Source organism: Microcaecilia unicolor, chromosome 2, assembly GCF_901765095.1.
Source record: "Microcaecilia unicolor chromosome 2, aMicUni1.1, whole genome shotgun sequence".
Classification (NCBI taxonomy): Eukaryota; Metazoa; Chordata; class Amphibia; order Gymnophiona; family Siphonopidae; genus Microcaecilia; species Microcaecilia unicolor.
The window spans coordinates 550,848,054-550,870,621 of NC_044032.1; the positions used below are offsets into that span (position 1 = coordinate 550,848,054).

A 22,568-nucleotide genomic window follows, 5' to 3' on the forward strand; every position below is an offset into this window, starting at 1 on the left:
AGAGGCTGCTGGCTGGCTAAATGGGGAGGGGTGAGGGAGACGGTAGAGTACAGTGGGTGGTAGGGTCTTGAGCCACTCTGCAGGGGGGAGGGCACAGAGAGGACATTGGTTAAATCACCTAGGATCAGATGCACTTTGGCTGGCCCTGTCCATTAACAACTCAGGAACTTTTACCAGACTCAAAAGCTGGAGAAAAAAAAAACTCAGAAAACTGACCCTGAACACTGCTCTTTGCTGGGAGACACCAAAAGAGTGGCCAGAGCCAGCATATTCCCTCTTACATAAGTACATAAGTATTGCCACACTGGGACAGACCAAAGGTTCATCAAGCCCGGGATCCTGTTTCCAACAGTGGCCAATCCAGGTCACAAATACCTGGCAATATCCCAAAAAAGTTCAATACATTTTATGCAAATTATCCCAGAAATAAGCAGTGGATTTTCCCCAAGTCAATTTAATAATGGTCTATGGACTTTCCTTTAGGAAGCCGTTCAGACCTTTTTTTTAAACCCTGCTAGGCTAACCACCTTTGTCACATTCTCCGGCAACGAATTCCAGAGTTTAATTACATGTTGACTGAAGAAAGATTTTCTCCAATTTGTATTAAATTTACTACTTTGTAGCTTCAGCGCATGCCCCCTAGTCCTAGTATTTTTGGAAAGAGTAAACAATTCACGTCTACCCGTTCTGCTCCACTCATTAATTATAGACCTCCATCATATCTCCCCTTAGCCGTCTTTTCTCCAAGCTGAAGAGCCCTAGCCATTTCAGCCTTTCCTCATAGGCAAGTCATCCCATCCCCTTTATTATTTTTGTCACCCTTCTCTGTACCTTTTCTAATTCCACTATATCTTTTTTGAGATGCGGTGACCAGAATTAAACACAATATTGAGGTAGGGTCGCACCATGGACTGATACAAAGGCATTATAACTTTTGTTTTCCATTCCTTTCCTAATATCTAACATTCTATTTGCTTTCTTAGCCACCGCAGCACACTGTACATAAGTACATAAGTATTGCCATACTGGGACAGACCAAAGGTCCATCAAGCCCAGCATCCTGTTTCCAGCAGTGGCCAATCCAGGTCTCAAGTACCTGGCAAGATCCCAAAAATGTACAGTACATTGTATGCTGCTTATTCTAGAAATAAGCAGTGGATTTTCTCCAAGTCCAATTTAATAATGGTCTATGGACTTTTCCTTTATGAAGCCATCCAAACCTTTTTAAACCCCACTAAGCTAACCGCTTTTAATACATTCTCTGGCAACGAATTCCTGAGTTTAATTACAATTTGAGTAAAGAAATATTTTATCTGATTCGTTTTCAATTTACTAGTTTGTAGCTTCATTGCATGCCCCCTAGTCCTAGTATTTTTGGAAAGAATAAACAAGCAATTCACGTCTACCCGTTCCACTCCTCATTATTTTATAGACCTCTATCAAATCTTCTCTCAGCCATCTTTTCTCCAAGCTGAGCAGATGGTTTCAACGTATCATCAACAACAACATTGAGATCCCTTTCTTGGTCGGTGACTCCTAACGTGGAACCTTGCATTATGTAGCTATAGTTTGGGTTCCTCTTTCCAACATGCATCACTTTGCACTTGCTCACATTAAATGTCATCTGCCATTTATACGCCCAGTCTCGTAAGGTCCTCTTGTAATTTTTCACAATCCTCCCACGATTTAACAACTTTGAATAACTTTGTGTCATCAGCAAAATTACCTCACTAGTTACTCCCATCTCTAGATCATTTATAAATATGTTAAAAAGCAGCAGACCCAGCACAGACCCCTGGGGAACACCACTATCTACCCTTCTCCGTTGAGAATACTGACCATTTAACCCTACTCTCGGTTCCTATCCTTTAACCAGTTTTTAATCCACAATAGGACACTATCTCCTATCTCATGACTCTCTAATTTCTTCTGCAGTCTTTTATGAGGTACTTTGTCAAATGCCTTTTGAAAACCCAGATACACAATATCAACCGGCTCGCCTTTATCCACGTTTGTTCACCCCTTCAAAGAAATGTAATAGATCGGTGAGGCAAGATTTCCCTTCACTAAATCCATGTTGGCTTTGTCTCAATAATCCATGCTTTTGAATATGCTCTGTAATTTTGTTCTTTATAATAATCTGTCTCCCCCTGTGCTTTGTACTAAACCCCATCAGACAACAGACTTGATCATGAAATCTCCCACATTGCAGCAGTGTAAGCTATGGGGCTTGCCTCAGGTATGGTTTTCTTTTAACTATCAATTGGCATTAGCAAAGATGCAGGTATATGTCCAATGTTCTATGCATGTCTTTGTCATTGTTTATGTGGAGGGGCATTTTTGAAAAAAACGCCCAAATCAGAATTTGGACATTTTACAAAGACGACCAAATTCCAAACAGGAAAGAAGTCATTTTCGAAAAAGATGGATGTCTTTCTTTTGTGTTTGAAAATACTATGGACGTTTTGTGATTTGGACGTCTTTTTTTTTTTTTAATGGCCAAAAAATAAGTGTGTAAAAATGTCCAAAAATCAAGCTATTGGGACATAGTAGGAGTCAGGATTTTTAGTAGACTGGTCCCCCTGATATCCCAGGACAGCAATAGGGCACCCTAGGGGGCACTGCAGTGGACTTCATAAAATGCTCCCAGATACACACCTGACCATTGCTCCCTTACCTTGTGTGCTGAGCCCCCCAAAACCCACTACCACCAACTGTATACCACTACCTTGCGGGTGAAGGGGGCACCTATACGTAGGTACAGTGGGTTTCTGGTGAGTTTTGGAGGCCTCGGTTTCCTCCACAAGTGAACAGGTAGTGGGGATATGGCTTGAGTCCACCTGTCTGAAGTACACTGCAGTTACTACTAAACTCCTCCAGGGACCTGCATGCTGCTGTAATGGACCTCAGTATGACATCTGAGGCTGGTAGTGTTCTTCAACACACTTTATGGGGGCGGGAGGGGGTTAGTGACCACTGGGGGAGTAAGGGGAGGTCATCCCTGATTCCCTCCAGTGGTCATCTGGTCATTTGGGGCACCTTTTTGTGCCTTATTCGTAATAAAAACAGGTCTAGCTCAAAAACGTCTAAGTTTTAGTCCTGGACGTTTTTGCTTTGTTCCATTATGGCTGAAAGACGTCCAAGTCTTAGGAACGCCCAAGTCCCGCCTTGAATACGCCCCTGACATGCCCCTTGAGATTTGGACGTCCTTCTGACGGACTTCAGAGAAAGACGTCCAAAAAGAGGTTTCGATAATACTGATATCTCACCTTGCATCCAAACCAAAGTTTCAGTGTGCTTGTCTGACATTGCTGTCTGGATGTCTCAACGCCACCTGAAATTAAACATGACCAAAACCGAGCTACTCATTTTTCCCCCCAACCCACCTCCCCCCCCCCCCCGCTTTCTATTTCTGTTGATGGCTCTCTCATTCTCCCTGTCTCCTCAGCTCGAAACCTTGGGGTCATCTTTGACTCTTCTCTCTCCTTCTCTGCTCATATCCAGCAGACCGCCAAGACCTGTCGTTTCTTTCTTTACAACATCCGTAAAATCCGCCCCTTTCTTTCCGAGCACTCTACCAAAACCCTCATCCACACTCTTGTCACCTCTCGTTTAGACTACTGCAATCTGCTTCTTGCTGGCCTCCCACTTAGTCACCTCTCCCCTCTCCAGTCGGTTCAAAACTCTGCTGCACGTCTCGTCTTCCGCCAGGGTCGCTTTACTCATACTACCCCTCTCCTCAAGTCACTTCACTGGCTCCCTATTCGTTTTGCATCCTGTTCAAACTTCTTCTACTAACCTATAAATGTACTCACTCTGCTGCTCCCCAGTATCTCTCCACACTCATCCTTCCCTACACCCCTTCCCGGCACTCCGCTCCATGGATAAATCCTTCTTATCTGTTCCCTTCCTCCACTACTGCCAACTCCAGACTTCGCGCCTTCTGTCTTGCTGCACCCTACGCCTGGAATAAACTTCCTGAGCCCATACGTCTTGCCCCATCCTTGGCCACCTTTAAATCTAGACTGAAAGCCCACCTCTTTAACATTGCTTTTGACTCATAACCACTCGCCTCCACCTACCCTCCTCTCCTCCTTCCTGTACACATTAATTGATTTGATTACTTTATTTTTGCCTATTAGATTGTAAGCTCTTTGAGCAGGGGACTGTCTTTCATCTATATTTGTGCAGCGCTGCGTACGCCTTGTAGCGCTATAGAAATGCTAAATAGTAGTAGTAGTGATTTGGACGTTTCTGTGAGATAAACGTCCAAATGCTGACATGTCACTTTTTGGACGTCTATCTTTTTTGAAAATGAGCCCAATAGTATGTTTGCCATTTTATTTGACTTTTTTGTTGGATGTGCAGTTTTTAAACTTAAATGAATACTCCAAACAGCCCAGAACACAGCGGCCAGACTAATATTCGGAAAACCAAAATATGAAAGCACAAAGCTCCTACGAGAGAAACTGCACTGGCTCCCACTCAAAGAACAAATCACGTTCAAAGTATGCACCCTCGTCCATAAAATTATCCATGGAGATGCCCCAGCCTACATGTCAGACCTAATAGACCTGCCACCAAGGAATGCAAAAAAAATCTTCTCGAACATTCTTTAATCTTCATTCCTCAACTGCAAAGGTCTGAAATACAAATTAACACACGTCTCCACCTTCTCTTACACGAGCACGCAACTCTGGAACGCGCTACCAGGCTATTTGAAAGCGACCTATGAACTGACCAACTTCCGTAAACTACTAAAGACTCATCTCTTTGAAAAGATATACCACAAAGAATAAATATGTAAAATCTCCAAATACACCTAGAAACGTTGTAATGCGTCTATTGTTTTACAATGTCTCTGCTACACCATGATCGTGTATTTCTAATGTCTGATAATGTCTTCTGTAAAATCACTATCTTGTATTCATAATGTCTGTCACTGTCTTCTGTAATGCCACTATCTTGTACTTCATGACCATGTAACCCAAATCCTTCTGTAAAACCATATGTATATCCTTTTCTATTTCCAGTATTCATGATATATTGTAAGCCACATTGAGCCTGCAAAGAGATGGGAAAACGTGGGATACAAATACAATAAATAAATACTACTCCAGGATCTAAACAGTAGGTAAATATTCTGTTTATTCAAATACTGTAATACAAAATACTCATCAAACTGCTGCAATTAATAATTCACATTACATAGAAAATGTGCAAAGTAATTATTACAATTTATACAATTTCACAAAATATATATTCTCTTATCTATTTTGTCCTGATATATTACCTCTTAAAATGTAAGTTGCTCCAATCTAAAATATACAAAGAAAAGAATCCTATTTTATATAAATATATTTACAACTTTTTTTTTTTTACAATGCACAGAATACTTTTCTTTACATTCAATGAAACATTAACATGTGATGAACTTAAGCTGTACAGCACTAGGTCTTTGTACTATTAGCCTGTCAATTGCAAGACTAATATCTAAATTTACAGTACTTGTCTTCATAATTTCTCCGCTAAGTCCACTAGAGACAAAACAGTCTTCATATTCCAGAGCGCCATGTTCCAGAAATATGGTCATTAAGGTAATGAAGTCCTTGTATCAATGCTGGTGATACCAACTCCTGTGGTACCACTTAACCACCTTGCACTCTGTTCCTCAGTCACATAGCTGGAAGACTATAGTTAAATACAACTGTTCACCACACAAGTAGATACATATAAGGCCTCTTTGGGTACAAGCCGTGTAGTACTATTTCCATCATGATTTCTGCTTCCGCAGCACACTTAGTTTGTAGTTTATTAAAACTTGCTATACTGACAATGCGACAACTTTAAAATTTGAGGTTAAACAGGCATAACTAAGAAAATTCTGCTAATAAAACTCAGTAATGAGCATTCTAGTAGGAAGCTGCTTTTATTTTTACATTAATGTTCTTTACAGTTGGAGGAAAGCCAAACCGGTCAGCTGAGCATATGCAGAACAGTCAATCGCCAAACGTGGCTGCTCTGCGCAATGCTCAGAGCAGTGCATGCGAATATGGCTTTCATGCATGCATACAAGCTGCATGTAGCTTTTTTCCCCCCAAACTTATCAGCGGCACAAGCGCTTTCATGTGCAGGAAGCTCTACAAAGCAATGATGGCAGCAGCAAGACTGATTTCTGGACAGATGTGCTCTCCCCCTGCCCGGCAGCAGCATGGAACTGCAGTCTGACCACAAGTGTCTCCTGTGCCCGACACCAAGGAGCCCAAACAGGTGCTGTCAGTCCTCCCTATAGTGTTCTTCAGCCCAGCGGCAGCAAGCCGGGGCTGCAGCAGCTGAGAAAACTGAGCTAGTGCCAGTTTCCGCCTAGAAAAACCTGACCTGCTACTACCCAGAGCCTATCATGCTGTACATGGGCTCTTTCCACATGTGAGCAGGGGCCTCTGAACTGTGGTAAGTGCTACACTCACCCTCAGATCCTCCTGTTGACTCCACTGCCAAAAAGCAGCTGCCATGTAATGACAGCTCCTGACCACCTGTAATAATTTCATCCTAAAGGTAGGTGGTCCTTTCTGTGCATCATTCGGAATGCAATTTGAATAGTAATTAGCTCATTCAAATAAATTAAAATAACTTTGCATACAATTCTTGTTGGCTGCTACTGGTGACAGGAAAAGACGGCAGAACTTCTTTGTGCTTGTCTCGCTGAAATCCGTGCTTGCTAAACTGGCTAGAACCAGTAAACAAAAAAAACAAACAAAAGAAGCACATTGCTGGCTCAGTAAGTTTTGTGCATCTGAGCCTCAGTCAGAAAGAGTACCCTTTCTGTGGAATGCTCTCCTCTTGGCTCTTCAATCCAAACAGTCCTTTTGCAAATACAAAACTCATTTAAAAGACAGATTTCTTTACTCTTGCCTTTGGGGTCTTTCAGGGGGACTAATTCTGGTGATTGGGGGGGGGGGGGGGAAGGTCTGCATTGGACAGTAGTACTGCAGCCCATCTGCTATCTTTGCCGTTTGTTTCTCTGGATGAATGATCTCTGTTCTGTACCTTGTGGGGTTCCTTTCTACCTGTTTAAATTTTACTGTGAATTGCCTTGATTTGCCTTGAAACTAAAGTTGGATCTTATTAAATGTCAATAACCATAAACCAGTAATCTAATTGTGACAGCAAAAGTTATTACTACTAAGTCACACTGAAATTTTATTCAATGCATGGTGTTTGTAAGATTTTGCCTCTTTTAATCATTTCTCTCACCCTAGATGCACACTGTATAAGTGCCACTAGGCAGAATAGGCATCCATCTAAGGCGGCAGCATTTGGGGGTCAGCAGAACTACAGGAGAGCATTATCTCATCTCCTATTCCCTACTCTGATCCACGCCCAGCATCTCTTCCCTTTGCCTTGCCACAGCCACACTTCTTCCCAAGCCCAGGCTCAAAAGGAACTCAATGATGGTGTGGTCTGTGCTCAAACATTGCTGTGACCTGCCCCCCCCCCCCCCCCCCCCGCTGCATCAAGGACAGGGGGAGGGATGAAGGAATGTTTGAGCTCACCTGTGTTGAAAGGCCCCGCACAGGCGCCAAGTCCCTTTTGAGCTTCAGTACAGGAAAAGGTAGGGTAGCTGTGGTGGTAAGGGCAAGGGAAGAAGGAAGGGAGATGAGATGTTGGACCAGGGGAGAGAAGAGTAGGAAAGGAAGGAGACACGCTAGATCCTGGGGGAGGGAGGGAGGGAGGGAGGGGGCGACTCTGGATCAGGGGGAAGGAGCTGCATATAGGCTTAGAGAGGGGAAGGGGCAGATGTTTGCCACCAGATTGGGAGGTATGGAAGGAAGTGGATTTGCTGTCCATCTGGAGAGGGTTAAGAACATAAGAATAGCCATACTGGGTCAGACCAATGGTACATCTACCTACCTCAGTATCCTGCTTTCAATAGAGGCCAATCCAAGTACATGGCAGAAACCCACATAGTAGCAACATTACATACTACCAATCCAAGGGCAAGCAGTAGCTTCCCTATGTCTGTCCCAATAACAGACTATGAACTTGTCCCTTTAAAACCCAGATACGTTAACCGCTGTTACTACATCCTCTAGCAAAGAGTTCCAGAGCTTAACTATTCACTGAGTGAAAAAATATTTCCTCCTATTTGTTTTGAAAGTATTTCCATGTAACTTCATTGAATGTCCCCTAGTCTTTGCACTTTTTGAAAGAGAAAAAAAAATAGATTCACTTCTATTCGTTCTACACCACTCAGGATTCTGTAGACAAGATAGAAAGAGGAAGAGGCTTGCTGGCTGGCTAAATGGGGAGAGGAAGAGGCTGCTGCTGGCTAAATGGGGAGGGGTGAGGGGAGACGGTAGAGTACAGTGGGTGGTAGGGTCTTGAGCCACTCTGCAGGGGGGAGGGCACAGAGAGGACATTGGTTAAAATCACCTAGGATCAGATGCACTTTGGCTGGCCCTGTCCATTAACAACTCAGGAACTTTTACCAGACTCAAAAGCTGGAGAAAAAAAAAAACTCAGAAAACTGACCCTGAACACTGCTCTTTGCTGGGAGACACCAAAAGAGTGGCCAGAGCCAGCATATTCCCTCTTACATAAGTACATAAGTATTGCCACACTGGGACAGACCAAAGGTTCATCAAGCCCGGGATCCTGTTTCCAACAGTGGCCAATCCAGGTCACAAATACCTGGCAATATCCCAAAAAAGTTCAATACATTTTATGCAAATTATCCCAGAAATAAGCAGTGGATTTTCCCCAAGTCAATTTAATAATGGTCTATGGACTTTTCCTTTAGGAAGCCGTTCAGACCTTTTTTTTAAAACCCTGCTAGGCTAACCACCTTTGTCACATTCTCCGGCAACGAATTCCAGAGTTTAATTACATGTTGACTGAAGAAAGATTTTCTCCAATTTGTATTAAATTTACTACTTTGTAGCTTCAGCGCATGCCCCCTAGTCCTAGTATTTTTGGAAAGAGTAAACAATTCACGTCTACCCGTTCTGCTCCACTCATTAATTATAGACCTCCATCATATCTCCCCTTAGCCGTCTTTTCTCCAAGCTGAAGAGCCCTAGCCATTTCAGCCTTTCCTCATAGGCAAGTCATCCCATCCCCTTTATTATTTTGTCACCCTTCTCTGTACCTTTTCTAATTCCACTATATCTTTTTTGAGATGCGGTGACCAGAATTAAACACAATATTTGAGGTAGGGTCGCACCATGGACTGATACAAAGGCATTATAACTTTTGTTTTCCATTCCTTTCCTAATATCTAACATTCTATTTGCTTTCTTAGCCACCGCAGCACACTGTACATAAGTACATAAGTATTGCCATACTGGGACAGACCAAAGGTCCATCAAGCCCAGCATCCTGTTTCCAGCAGTGGCCAATCCAGGTCTCAAGTACCTGGCAAGATCCCAAAAATGTACAGTACATTGTATGCTGCTTATTCTAGAAATAAGCAGTGGATTTTCTCCAAGTCCAATTTAATAATGGTCTATGGACTTTTCCTTTATGAAGCCATCCAAACCTTTTTTAAACCCCACTAAGCTAACCGCTTTTAATACATTCTCTGGCAACGAATTCCTGAGTTTAATTACAATTTGAGTAAAGAAATATTTTATCTGATTCGTTTTCAATTTACTAGTTTGTAGCTTCATTGCATGCCCCCTAGTCCTAGTATTTTTGGAAAGAATAAACAAGCAATTCACGTCTACCCGTTCCACTCCTCATTATTTTATAGACCTCTATCAAATCTTCTCTCAGCCATCTTTTCTCCAAGCTGAGCAGATGGTTTCAACGTATCATCAACAACAACATTGAGATCCCTTTCTTGGTCGGTGACTCCTAACGTGGAACCTTGCATTATGTAGCTATAGTTTGGGTTCCTCTTTCCAACATGCATCACTTTGCACTTGCTCACATTAAATGTCATCTGCCATTTATACGCCCAGTCTCGTAAGGTCCTCTTGTAATTTTTCACAATCCTCCCACGATTTAACAACTTTGAATAACTTTGTGTCATCAGCAAAATTACCTCACTAGTTACTCCCATCTCTAGATCATTTATAAATATGTTAAAAAGCAGCAGACCCAGCACAGACCCCTGGGGAACACCACTATCTACCCTTCTCCGTTGAGAATACTGACCATTTAACCCTACTCTCGGTTTCCTATCCTTTAACCAGTTTTTAATCCACAATAGGACACTATCTCCTATCTCATGACTCTCTAATTTCTTCTGCAGTCTTTTATGAGGTACTTTGTCAAATGCCTTTTGAAAACCCAGATACACAATATCAACCGGCTCGCCTTTATCCACGTTTGTTCACCCCTTCAAAGAAATGTAATAGATCGGTGAGGCAAGATTTCCCTTCACTAAATCCATGTTGGCTTTGTCTCAATAATCCATGCTTTTGAATATGCTCTGTAATTTTGTTCTTTATAATAATCTGTCTCCCCCTGTGCTTTGTACTAAACCCCATCAGACAACAGACTTGATCATGAAATCTCCCACATTGCAGCAGTGTAAGCTATGGGGCTTGCCTCAGGTATGGTTTTCTTTTAACTATCAATTGGCATTATCAAAGATGCAGGTATATGTCCAATGTTCTATGCATGTCTTTGTCATTGTTTATGTGGAGGGGCATTTTTGAAAAAAACGCCCAAATCAGAATTTGGACATTTTACAAAGACGACCAAATTCCAAACAGGAAAGAAGTCATTTTCGAAAAAGATGGATGTCTTTCTTTTGTGTTTGAAAATACTATGGACGTTTTGTGATTTGGACGTCTTTTTTTTTTTTTTAATGGCCAAAAAATAAGTGTGTAAAATGTCCAAAATCAAGCTATTGGGACATAGTAGGAGTCAGGATTTTTAGTAGACTGGTCCCCCCTGATATCCCAGGACAGCAATAGGGCACCCTAGGGGGCACTGCAGTGGACTTCATAAAATGCTCCCAGATACACACCTGACCATTGCTCCCTTACCTTGTGTGCTGAGCCCCCCAAAACCCACTACCACCAACTGTATACCACTACCTTGCGGGTGAAGGGGGCACCTATACGTAGGTACAGTGGGTTTCTGGTGAGTTTTGGAGGCCTCGGTTTCCTCCACAAGTGAACAGGTAGTGGGGATATGGGCTTGAGTCCACCTGTCTGAAGTACACTGCAGTTACTACTAAACTACTCCAGGGACCTGCATGCTGCTGTAATGGACCTCAGTATGACATCTGAGGCTGGTAGTGTTCTTCAACACACTTTATGGGGGCGGGAGGGGGTTAGTGACCACTGGGGGAGTAAGGGGAGGTCATCCCTGATTCCCTCCAGTGGTCATCTGGTCATTTGGGGCACCTTTTTGTGCCTTATTCGTAATAAAAACAGGTCTAGCTCAAAACGTCTAAGTTTTAGTCCTGGACGTTTTTGCTTTGTTCCATTATGGCTGAAAGACGTCCAAGTCTTAGGAACGCCCAAGTCCCGCCTTGAATACGCCCCTGACATGCCCCTTGAGATTTGGACGTCCTTCTGACGGACTTCAGAGAAAGACGTCCAAAAAGAGGTTTCGATAATACTGATATCTCACCTTGCATCCAAACCAAAGTTTCAGTGTGCTTGTCTGACATTGCTGTCTGGATGTCTCAACGCCACCTGAAATTAAACATGACCAAAACCGAGCTACTCATTTTTTCCCCCCAAACCCACCTCCCCCCTCCCCCCGTTTTCTATTTCTGTTGATGGCTCTCTCATTCTCCCTGTCTCCTCAGCTCGAAACCTTGGGGTCATCTTTGACTCTTCTCTCGCCTTCTCTGCTCATATCCAGCAGACCGCCAAGACCTGTCGTTTCTTTCTTTACAACATCCGTAAAATCCGCCCCTTTCTTTCCGAGCACTCTACCAAAACCCTCATCCACACTCTTGTCACCTCTCGTTTAGACTACTGCAATCTGCTTCTTGCTGGCCTCCCACTTAGTCACCTCTCCCCTCTCCAGTCGGTTCAAAACTCTGCTGCACGTCTCGTCTTCCGCCAGGGTCGCTTTACTCATACTACCCCTCTCCTCAAGTCACTTCACTGGCTCCCTATTCGTTTTTGCATCCTGTTCAAACTTCTTCTACTAACCTATAAATGTACTCACTCTGCTGCTCCCCAGTATCTCTCCACACTCATCCTTCCCTACACCCCTTCCCGTGCACTCCGCTCCATGGATAAATCCTTCTTATCTGTTCCCTTCTCCACTACTGCCAACTCCAGACTTCGCGCCTTCTGTCTTGCTGCACCCTACGCCTGGAATAAACTTCCTGAGCCCATACGTCTTGCCCCATCCTTGGCCACCTTTAAATCTAGACTGAAAGCCCACCTCTTTAACATTGCTTTTGACTCATAACCACTCGCCTCCACCTACCCTCCTCTCCTCCTTCCTGTACACATTAATTGATTTGATTACTTTATTTTTTGCCTATTAGATTGTAAGCTCTTTGAGCAGGGACTGTCTTTCATCTATATTTGTGCAGCGCTGCGTACGCCTTGTAGCGCTATAGAAATGCTAAATAGTAGTAGTAGTGATTTGGACGTTTCTGTGAGATAAACGTCCAAATGCTGACATGTCACTTTTTGGACGTCTATCTTTTTTGAAAATGAGCCCAATAGTATGTTTGCCATTTTATTTGACTTTTTTGTTGGATGTGCAGTTTTTAAACTTAAATGAATACTCCAAACAGCCCAGAACACAGCGGCCAGACTAATATTCGGAAAACCAAAATATGAAAGCACAAAGCTCCTACGAGAGAAACTGCACTGGCTCCCACTCAAAGAACAAATCACGTTCAAAGTATGCACCCTCGTCCATAAAATTATCCATGGAGATGCCCCAGCCTACATGTCAGACCTAATAGACCTGCCACCAAGGAATGCAAAAAAATCTTCTCGAACATTCTTTAATCTTCATTTCCTCAACTGCAAAGGTCTGAAATACAAATTAACACACGTCTCCACCTTCTCTTACACGAGCACGCAACTCTGGAACGCGCTACCAGGCTATTTGAAAGCGACCTATGAACTGACCAACTTCCGTAAACTACTAAAGACTCATCTCTTTGAAAAGATATACCACAAAGAATAAAATATGTAAAATCTCCAAATACACCTAGAACGTTGTAATGCGTCTATTGTTTTACAATGTCTCTGCTACACCATGATCGTGTATTTCTAATGTCTGATAATGTCTTCTGTAAAATCACTATCTTGTATTCATAATGTCTGTCACTGTCTTCTGTAATGCCACTATCTTGTACTTCATGACCATGTAACCCAAATCCTTCTGTAAAACCATATGTATATCCTTTTCTATTTCCAGTATTCATGATATATTGTAAGCCACATTGAGCCTGCAAAGAGATGGGAAAACGTGGGATACAAATACAATAAATAAATACTACTCCAGGATCTAAACAGTAGGTAAATATTCTGTTTATTCAAATACTGTAATACAAAATACTCATCAAACTGCTGCAATTAATAATTCACATTACATAGAAAATGTGCAAAGTAATTATTACAATTTATACAATTTCACAAAATATATATTCTCTTATCTATTTTGTCCTGATATATTACCTCTTAAAATGTAAGTTGCTCCAATCTAAAATATACAAAGAAAAGAATCCTATTTTATATAAATATATTTACAACTTTTTTTTTTTTACAATGCACAGAATACTTTTCTTTACATTCAATGAAACATTAACATGTGATGAACTTAAGCTGTACAGCACTAGGTCTTTGTACTATTAGCCTGTCAATTGCAAGACTAATATCTAAATTTACAGTACTTGTCTTCATAATTTCTCCGCTAAGTCCACTAGAGACAAAACAGTCTTCATATTCCAGAGCGCCATGTTCCAGAAATATTGGTCATTAAGGTAATGAAGTCCTTGTATCAATGCTAGTCTTCATGTTCTGCTATCTGGGCAAGTGTACACAGCAAGTCTTCAAACGCAGGCCGTACCTCAGGCTTCTAGAAATGAAAGGCAATTTTAATCAGAAAGTATGCATGTTCATTTTTGCTAAATGGAGTCACTGTGCAGTAATTGTAGACACATATTTGTTAATGGTACAGAAGAAATGCCAATTTTTTTTTTAAATAAATCTGCCCTAGACAAGCCATATGTTAAAGTGGAGTCAAGCATCTTAATTTTGTCCTGTGCCAAGCCATTTCCCCTGTTTTAGAAACTTACTACGTCATCCGAGGCCAACAACATTTTTCACACAACTTTCAGAATCATATTTAAGCAATATGACTTATGAGTCAGAGTGTGCAGGTAGAAAATGTTTGTTTTGTTCAGTGTGCCTATCTGTACACACATTTCAGAATGTACAAAGGAGAGACACCTGGGGGTAAGACCTTAAAGAGTGATGGAGAGGCCAAGTACCACCATCCAAAGATGCAGCAGCTCACCAGAGGCACAAGCATGTGGAAACCTGGTAGCAGATGAAGTACCAGGAAATGGCACATCAGGCCTCATCACCTGAAGATGTGGTTAACCAGTGAAGAATGAAGCAACTGCAGCAGGAGACCATTCTGGATAGCAAATGAAGCCCCTCTCCTTCCTCACCAGCAAAGACCCAAGGATAAGCAGCAGCTGCCCAGAGAGGCTCCTGGATGCCTATGGATAGTGCGAACTTATACTAAGTGGATGACTGTAGCCATAAATCAGGTGATAAGTGATGCCAGGGAGCCTGGAGTGGAGAACTACTACTACTACTTAACATTTCTAGAGCGCTACTAGGGTTACGCAGCGCTGTACAATTTAACGAATAAGGCCGGTCCCTGCTCAGAAGAGCTTACAATCTAAAAGGAGGAGGAAAGTATATGCCTCCTGTAACCCATCCTACACACACACAGCCACTTCTCATACCTGCTTACAGACACCCATCCCCTTAACAACCCCCATTCTTATCCACATTCCACTATCCCTTATGCATGCACATCCAGATACAATCCCATATCACACAAACACAATGTGCACTTCTCCCACCCACAAAACCCTTACCACCCTGCTGAGACATCTCACCAGAAGTCTCCCCAGCGAGTTACTCACAAACAAACCTGTCCAAGGAAGAAGAAATGTGCCACTGTCTCACACTAAGGATACTGGGACCGGTAATATTTAATATATTTATAAATGATCTGGAAAACGGAATGAGTGAGGTGATTAAATTTGTAGATCACACATTCAAAGTTGTCAAAACACATGCACATTCTGAAAAATTGCAGGAAGACCTTAGGAAACTGGAAGGCTAGGCATCCAAATGGCAGAAGAAACTTAATGTGGACAAACACAAAGTGATGCACATTGGGAAGAATAATCTGAATCATAGTTATCTGATCCTAGGGTCCACCTTAGGAGTCAGCACCCAAGAAAAAGATCTAAGTGTTATTGTAGATAATACATTGAAATTTTCTGCCCAGTGTGTGGCGGTGGCCAAAAAAGCAGGAACGGAATGCAAAATAAGATCAAGATTATTGTAATGCCTCTGTATCATTCCATAGTGCAGCCTCACCTGGAGTATTGCATTCAATTCTGATCACTGTATCTCAAAAAAGATATAGCAGAATTAGAAAAGGTTCAAAGAGCAGCGACCAAAATGATAAAGGAGATGGAACTCCTCCGATATAAAGAAAGGCTAAAGAGGTTAGGGCTCTGCAGCTTGGAAAACACGTGACAGAGGGGGGATATGATTAAGGTCCATACAATCCTGAGTGGGGTAGAATGGGTAGAAGTGAATCAAGTTTTCACTCTTTCAAAGAACGCAAAGACCAGGGAACACACGATGAAATTACATGGAAATACTATTAAAACAAATAAGAGGAAATATTTTTTCACTCAAAGAATAAAAGCTCTGGAAATCACTGCCAGAGGATGTGGTAACAGTGGTTAACATATCTGGGTTTAAAGAAAAAAAAAAAGGTTTTGGACATGTTCCTATAGGAAAAGTCCACAGTCTGCTATTGAGATGGACATGGGGGAAGCCGCTGCTTGCCCTGAGACTGGTAGCATGGAACATTGCTACTAACTGGGCTTTTCCCAGGTACTTATGACCTGGATTGGCCACTGATGGAAGCAGGATACTGGGCTAGATGGACCATCGGTGTGACCCAGTATGACTATTCTTGTGTTCTTATGGCTTGGTGCCTACCCCCCCCCCCCCCCCCCCCCCCCAAATTCAATGTAAGACTCAACCCTGGCATAGAACCTCCCAAGGAATTTATTTGACCTTGAGCCCCTACAAGACTTAACTGCTACAGTCCCTCCTCCTGGCACTTTCTCTAAATCTGGAGCCAACAAAATGGCAGCTGTCTCCACCTCACCTTCATGCACTCCTCTGCCAAGCTCATTGTCATGTGCACCATCCCCAAAGGCTGCTGTTGTGCAAAATATAATCTCCTGAAACAGTAACTTGATCTGCCCAGAGTTTTTCCTCACACCTGCAGAACCACCGAGAAGTGTGGTGGCTGTCATGGGTCGCATAGCACTTGCTATGCTCAGCCTGCCCAAACATGGCCCAATCCAGTTGTAGTGCAAAACTAATATACAGCATTCTAAATAGCAGACGTGCCAAGTTTCCCACATTCTGTAATGGGTCACCTCCCACATTCCCACTCTGAATGAAGATCTCCCACTCAGCAGCCTCCCAACTGGCCAGTTTTAGAATGGCCAGGTCTGGCTGCAGCCAGCATGTTTCTTTCTCCCCCACACTCTGTTCCCATGTTCGGCAATTCTCTTCCCTCCCTAGCCATTGTAGTCTGACCATCTCTCCCTCCTCCAGGTCTTCCCATCTGGCTTGATCACTGGCAGTGGCTGGGAATAAGGCAGACTGTCTTGACTGACACTGGAGCTTTCCCTTTGTGGTGTCCTGCCTTCTATAACAAAACTTTCTGTTTCTGCACAGGCAGGACACCCTACAGAGAAAACCCCAGTATCAGCAGAAACAGTCTGTCTTAATCACAGTTACTGCCAGTGATCAAGCCAGGTGGTAGGACTGGGGAGGGAGGGGGGCTAGAATCGAGGGGTAGGTGAGTGAGAGGGAGAAATGTGCTGCCTATATGGGGCGGGGGGGGGGGGGGGGGGGGAGATGGAGTTGTACTAGACCTCAAAGGGGAGGGTATTAGGGAGATGGAGGTGTGATGGACCAGGTGGTGTATTAGTGTTTTAAGGTCAGGTGTAATATTTATAGTACTTCCTTTTCACGGATAAGGTTTTTGGCTCTGCAAATCTCTCTCATGATATTCATTGTGGATATCCTGAAAACCTGACTGGCTGGGGTGCCTCCAGGACCAGGTTTGGGAACCACTGCACCAGACTTATGCCTGCTAAACCTGGTGTAAATGTTGGTGCCCAAGTTAGGTGTGCCGAGGATGAAACCTCCCGCCTTCTTTCCTCCTCGAAATGCACCACCTGTTCCTCTGATCCCATCCCCACCAACCTACTTAACACCATCGCCCATACTGTCAAACCCTCCATCTGTCGCATCCTTAACCTCTCTCTCTCCACTGCAACTGTCCCTGACACCTTCAAGCACGCCGTAGTCACACCTCTCCTCAAAAAACCATCACTCGACCCTACCTGCCCCTCCAACTATCGCCCCATCTCTCTCCTACCCTTCCTCTCCAAAATACTTGAGCGCGCCGTTCACAGCTGCTGTCTTGATTTTCTCTTCTCTCATGCCATCCTCGACCCACTCCAATCCGGTTTCCGCCCTCTCCACTCGACAGAAACAGCACTCTCTAAAGTCTGCAATGACCTGCTCCTGGCCAAATCTAGAGGCCACTACTCCATCCTCATCCTCCTCAATCTTTCTGCCGCTTTTGACACTGTCAATCACGATTTACTTCTCGCCACACTGGCCTCATTTGGGTTCCAGGGCTCTGTGCTCTCCTGGTTCTCCTCCTATCTCTCCCACCGCACATTCAGAGTGCACTCTCATGGATCTTCCTCCACTCCCATCCCGCTATCTGTTGGAGTTCCCCAGGGATCTGTTCTTGGACCCCTTCTCTTCTCTATCTACACCTCTTCCCTAGGCTCACTGATCTCATCTCATGGCTTCCAGTATCATCTTTACGCTGATGACAGCCAGCTCTATCTCTCCACACCAGACATCACCGCAGAGACCCAGGCCAAGGTATCGGCCTGCCTATCTGACATTGCTGCCTGGATGTCCAACCGCCACCTGAAGCTGAACATGTCCAAGACAGAGCTCCTCGTCTTTCCACCTAAGCCCACTTCTCCTCTTCCCCCACTCTCTATCTCAGTTGATGGCACCCTCATCCTCCCCGTCTCATCTGCCCGCAACCTCGGGGTCATCTTCAACTCCTCCCTCTCCTTCTCTGTGCATATCCAGCAGACTGCCAAAACCTGTCGCTTCTTCCTTTTCAACATCAACAAAATTCGCTCTTTCCTCTCTGAGCACACCACCCGAACTCTCGTCCACGCTCTCATTACCTCTCGTCTCGACTACTGCAACTTGCTCCTCACTGGCCTCCCACTCAGCCATCTATCCCCCTTCAATCCATTCAGAACTCTGCCGCACATCTCATATTCCGCCAGAACCGATATACTCATATCACCCCTCTCCTCAAGTCGCTTCACTGGCTTCCGATCAGATACCGCATCCAATTCAAGCTTCTCCTCCTTACTTACAAATGCACTCACTCTGCTGCTCCACCCTACCTCTCTACCCTCATCTCCCCCTACGTTCCTGCCCGTAACCTCCACTCACATGACAAATCCTTCCTCTCAGTACCCTTCTCCACCATTGCCAATTCCAGGTTCCGCTCATTTTCCCTTGCCTCACCCTATGCCTGGAACAGTCTTCCTGAATCCCTACTCCAAGCCCCCTCCCTACCAATCTTCAAATCCTTGCTTAAAGCTCACCTCTTCAATGCTGCATTCGGAACCTAACCTTTCGAACATATAGGTTGCCCTAATCTGTCTGACCTATCTGATTAACTGTACATTTGTATTTTTAGATTGTAAGCTCTTCGAGCAGGGACTGTCCTTCCATGTTAAATTGTACAGCGCTGCGTAACCCTAGTAGCGCTTTAGAAATGTTAAGTAGTAGTAGTAATTCTATAACTATGTTTGCAACTTTTTGGAATGCTCCCGACATGCCCATTGCCATGTGCTAGTAGAGTTAGGTGCCGTGCCTTACAGAATAGCATGCAGTCATCACATGCACATGCAAATTTTAATGACTGCCAATTATCAATAATTGGTTTCTAGCACCCAATTGAGGGTTAAGAGCTTGTTAACCAATTAATTTGCGGGCACATCTTGGCAACATGCCCAAATTTGGACACCATATGTGGAATCTGAGAGTTAGTGCACCAACACATAGTTCACAGTTACTACTACTACTACTACTACTATTTAGCATTTCTATAGCGCTACAAGGCATACGCAGCGCTGCACAAACATAGAAGAAAGACAGTCCCTGCTCAAAGACAAAAAAAATAAATAAAGTAAGCAAATCAAATCAATTAATGTGAAGGGGAAGGAAGAGAGGAGGGTAGGTGGAGGCGAGTGGTTACGAGTCAAAAGCAATGTTAAAGAGGTGGGCTTTCAGTCTAGATTTAAAGGTGGCCAAGGATGGGGCAAGACGTAGGGGCTCAGGAAGTTTATTCCAGGCGTAGGGTGCAGCAAGACAGAAGGCGCGAAGTCTGGAGTTGGCAGTAGTGGAGAAGGGAACAGATAAGAAGGATTTATCCATGGAGCGGAGTGCACGGGAAGGGGTGTAGGGAAGGACGAGTGTGGAGAGATACTGGGGAGCAGCAGAGTGAATACATTTATAGGTTAGTAGAAGAAGTTTGAACAGGATGCGAAAACGGATAGGGAGCCAGTGAAGGGTCTTGAGGAGAGGGGTAGTATGAGTAAAGCGACCCTGGCGGAAGATGAGACGGGCAGCAGAGTTTTGAACCGACTGGAGAGGGGAGAGGTGACTAAGTGGGAGGCCAGCAAGAAGCAGATTGCAGTAGTCTAAACGAGAGGTGACAAGGGTGTGGATGAGGGTTTTGGTAGAGTGCTCGGAAAGAAAGGGGCGGATTTTACGGATGTTGTAGAGAAAGAAACGACAGGTCTTGGCGGTCTGCTGGATATGAGCAGAGAAGGAGAGAGAAGAGTCAAAGATGACCCCAAGGTTTCGAGCTGAGGAGACAGGGAGAATGAGAGAGCCATCAACAGAAATAGAAAATGGGGAGAGCGGGGAGGTGGGTTTGGGGGGGAAAATGAGAAGCTCGGTTTTGGTCATATTTAATTTCAGGTGGCGTTGAGACATCCAGGCAGCAATGTCAGACAAGCATGCTGAAACTTTGGTTTGGATGCAAGGTGAGATATCAGGGGTAGAAAGGTAGATTTGGGAGTCATCAGCATAGAGATGGTAGGAAAAGCCATGGGATGAGATTAATGAACCAAGGGAAGAAGTGTAGATAGAAAAGAGGAGGGGACTAAGAACAGAACCCTGAGGTACGCCGACAGGCAGAGGGATAGAAGTAGAAGAGGATCCACCAGAGTGAACACTAAAGGTGCGGAGGGAGAGGTAGGAAGAGAACCAGGAAAGGACAGAGCCCTGGAATCCAAGTGAGGACAAGGTATCGAAAAGTATGCTGTGATCGACAGTGTCAAAAGCAGCGGAAAGATCAAGAAGAATGAGGATGGAATATTGACCTCTGGATTTAGCCAGTAATAGGTCATTGGAGACTTTAGTAAGCGCAGTTTCGGTTGAGTGGAGAGGGCGAAAGCCAGATTGTAATGGGTCAAGAATAGCATGTGAGGAGAGAAAATCAAGGCAGCGGCGGTGAACAGCACGCTCAAGTAATTTGGACAGAAAAGGAAGGAGGGAGATGGGTCGGTAATTAGAGGGACAAGTAGGGTAAAGTGAAGGCTTCTTAAGGAGAGGTGTGACCACAGCATGTTTAAAGGCAGCAGGGACACTCGCAGTGGAAAGTGAGAGGTTGAGAATGTGACAGATAAAAGGAATAAGAGTAGGAGAGATGGCATTAAGAAGGTGGGTGGGAATGGGATCAGAGGAACAGGTGGTACATTTTGAGGAAGAAAGGAGAAGTGTAGTTTCCTCAATAGTAACTTCAGGAAAGGAGGAAAGGGAATGAGGGGAAGGAGAGAGAGGGGAACGGACTAGTGGAGGGAGAGCTGGTGAGGTAGAGAAAGCAAGGTTTATCTTTTGAACCTTGTTGTGAAAGAATTCAGCAAGGGTCTGAGGAGATAATGAAGGGGGAGTTGGGGGAGGGGGCACCTTGAGGAGAGAGTTCAATGTGGTGAAGAGAAGTCGAGGATTAGAGCCAAGAGAGTTGGTCAGTTGGATATAATAATCCTGTTTGGCACGTAAAAGAGCAGATTGGAAGGAGGTCAGCATGAATTTAAAGTGTAAGAAATCAGCAAGGGCCCGAGATTTCCGCCAGAGGCATTCGGCGGAGCAGGTACAGGAACGTAGGTAGCGGATATTAGAAGTCAGCCAAGGTTGGGGTTTTGTACGCCTTACAGGGCGGGTCATCAAAGGTGCAAGAGTGTCTAAGGCAGAGGATAGAGTATTGTTGTAAGAAGAAACAGCCTCGTTGACAGACGTGGATGGTGCCACAGTAGAGAGGAGGTTTGAAACATGGGAGGATAGAGATGAAGGGTCAATATCGTGAAGATTCCTAGATAAATTAGATAGGATAGGACGGGACTGGGAGGGAGGAGATTTAAGTGTGAAAGTTATAAGATGGTGATCAGAGGAGGGATGATCTGAGGCAAGGAAACTAGAAGGTGAACAGTTGGAGGAGAAGATGAGATCAAGACAGTGACCATTTTGATGAGTGGGGGAGGTGGAGCATAGTTGGAGATTAAAGGAGGACGTTAAAGCGAGTAACTTGGAAATATAAGAGTTGGAAGGATCATTAGCAGGAATATTAAAGTCACCAAGGATGAGAGAGGGGGAGGAAGGATCATGGAAGAAGGCAAGCCAGGCGTCAAAGTCACTGAGAAAGGATGAAAGGGACTTACCAGGGGGATGATAAATGACCGCTATTCGAAGAGGCAGAGGAGAGAAAAGGCGGATAGAGTGGACTTCAAAGGAGGAAAAACAGTGAGATTGAGGTGGAAGAAGGGGTTGAAATCTGGAGGAGGGAGAGAGAAGTAGTCCAACACTGCCCCCACGGCCAGCAGGGCGAGGAGTATGTGAAAATAGATAACCGCCATGGCACAGGGCTGCGACTGAAGCAGAGTCATCAGGGCAGAGCCAGGTTTCTGTTATGGCGAGCAGATGGAGGTGACGCGAGATAAAGAGGTCCTGGATATAGGGGAGTTTGTTACAGATAGAGCGGGCATTCCATAGGGCGCAAGAGAAGGGCAGAGAAGAGGAGGGGAGTAGAGGAATAGAGATGAGGTTAGAGAGGTCACGGTGAGATCTGTAGAGTTTGGATAATAGTTGGTGAGGAGGGCCAGGATTGGGATTGATGTCGCCAGCTGAGAGTAAGAGAAGGAGTAAAAGAGAGCGGAGAAGAGTAGGAGAGGT

At 44.2% G+C, this 22,568-nt stretch overlaps 1 protein-coding gene across 1 annotated transcript in view; it reads right to left on the bottom strand.

Annotated features, from left to right (window-relative positions):
- Nucleotides 1-13,502: 13,502 nt before the first annotated feature.
- TXK (TXK tyrosine kinase) overlaps nt 13,503-22,568 on the bottom strand; it is a 43,664-nt gene continuing 34,598 nt past the window's right edge. Inside the window, exon 8 of the mRNA XM_030192200.1 lies at nt 13,503-14,016. Within this exon, the coding sequence (XP_030048060.1) occupies nt 13,945-14,016 (72 nt within the window). The 3' untranslated portion in view covers nt 13,503-13,944. The remainder of the gene's footprint in view (nt 14,017-22,568) is intronic.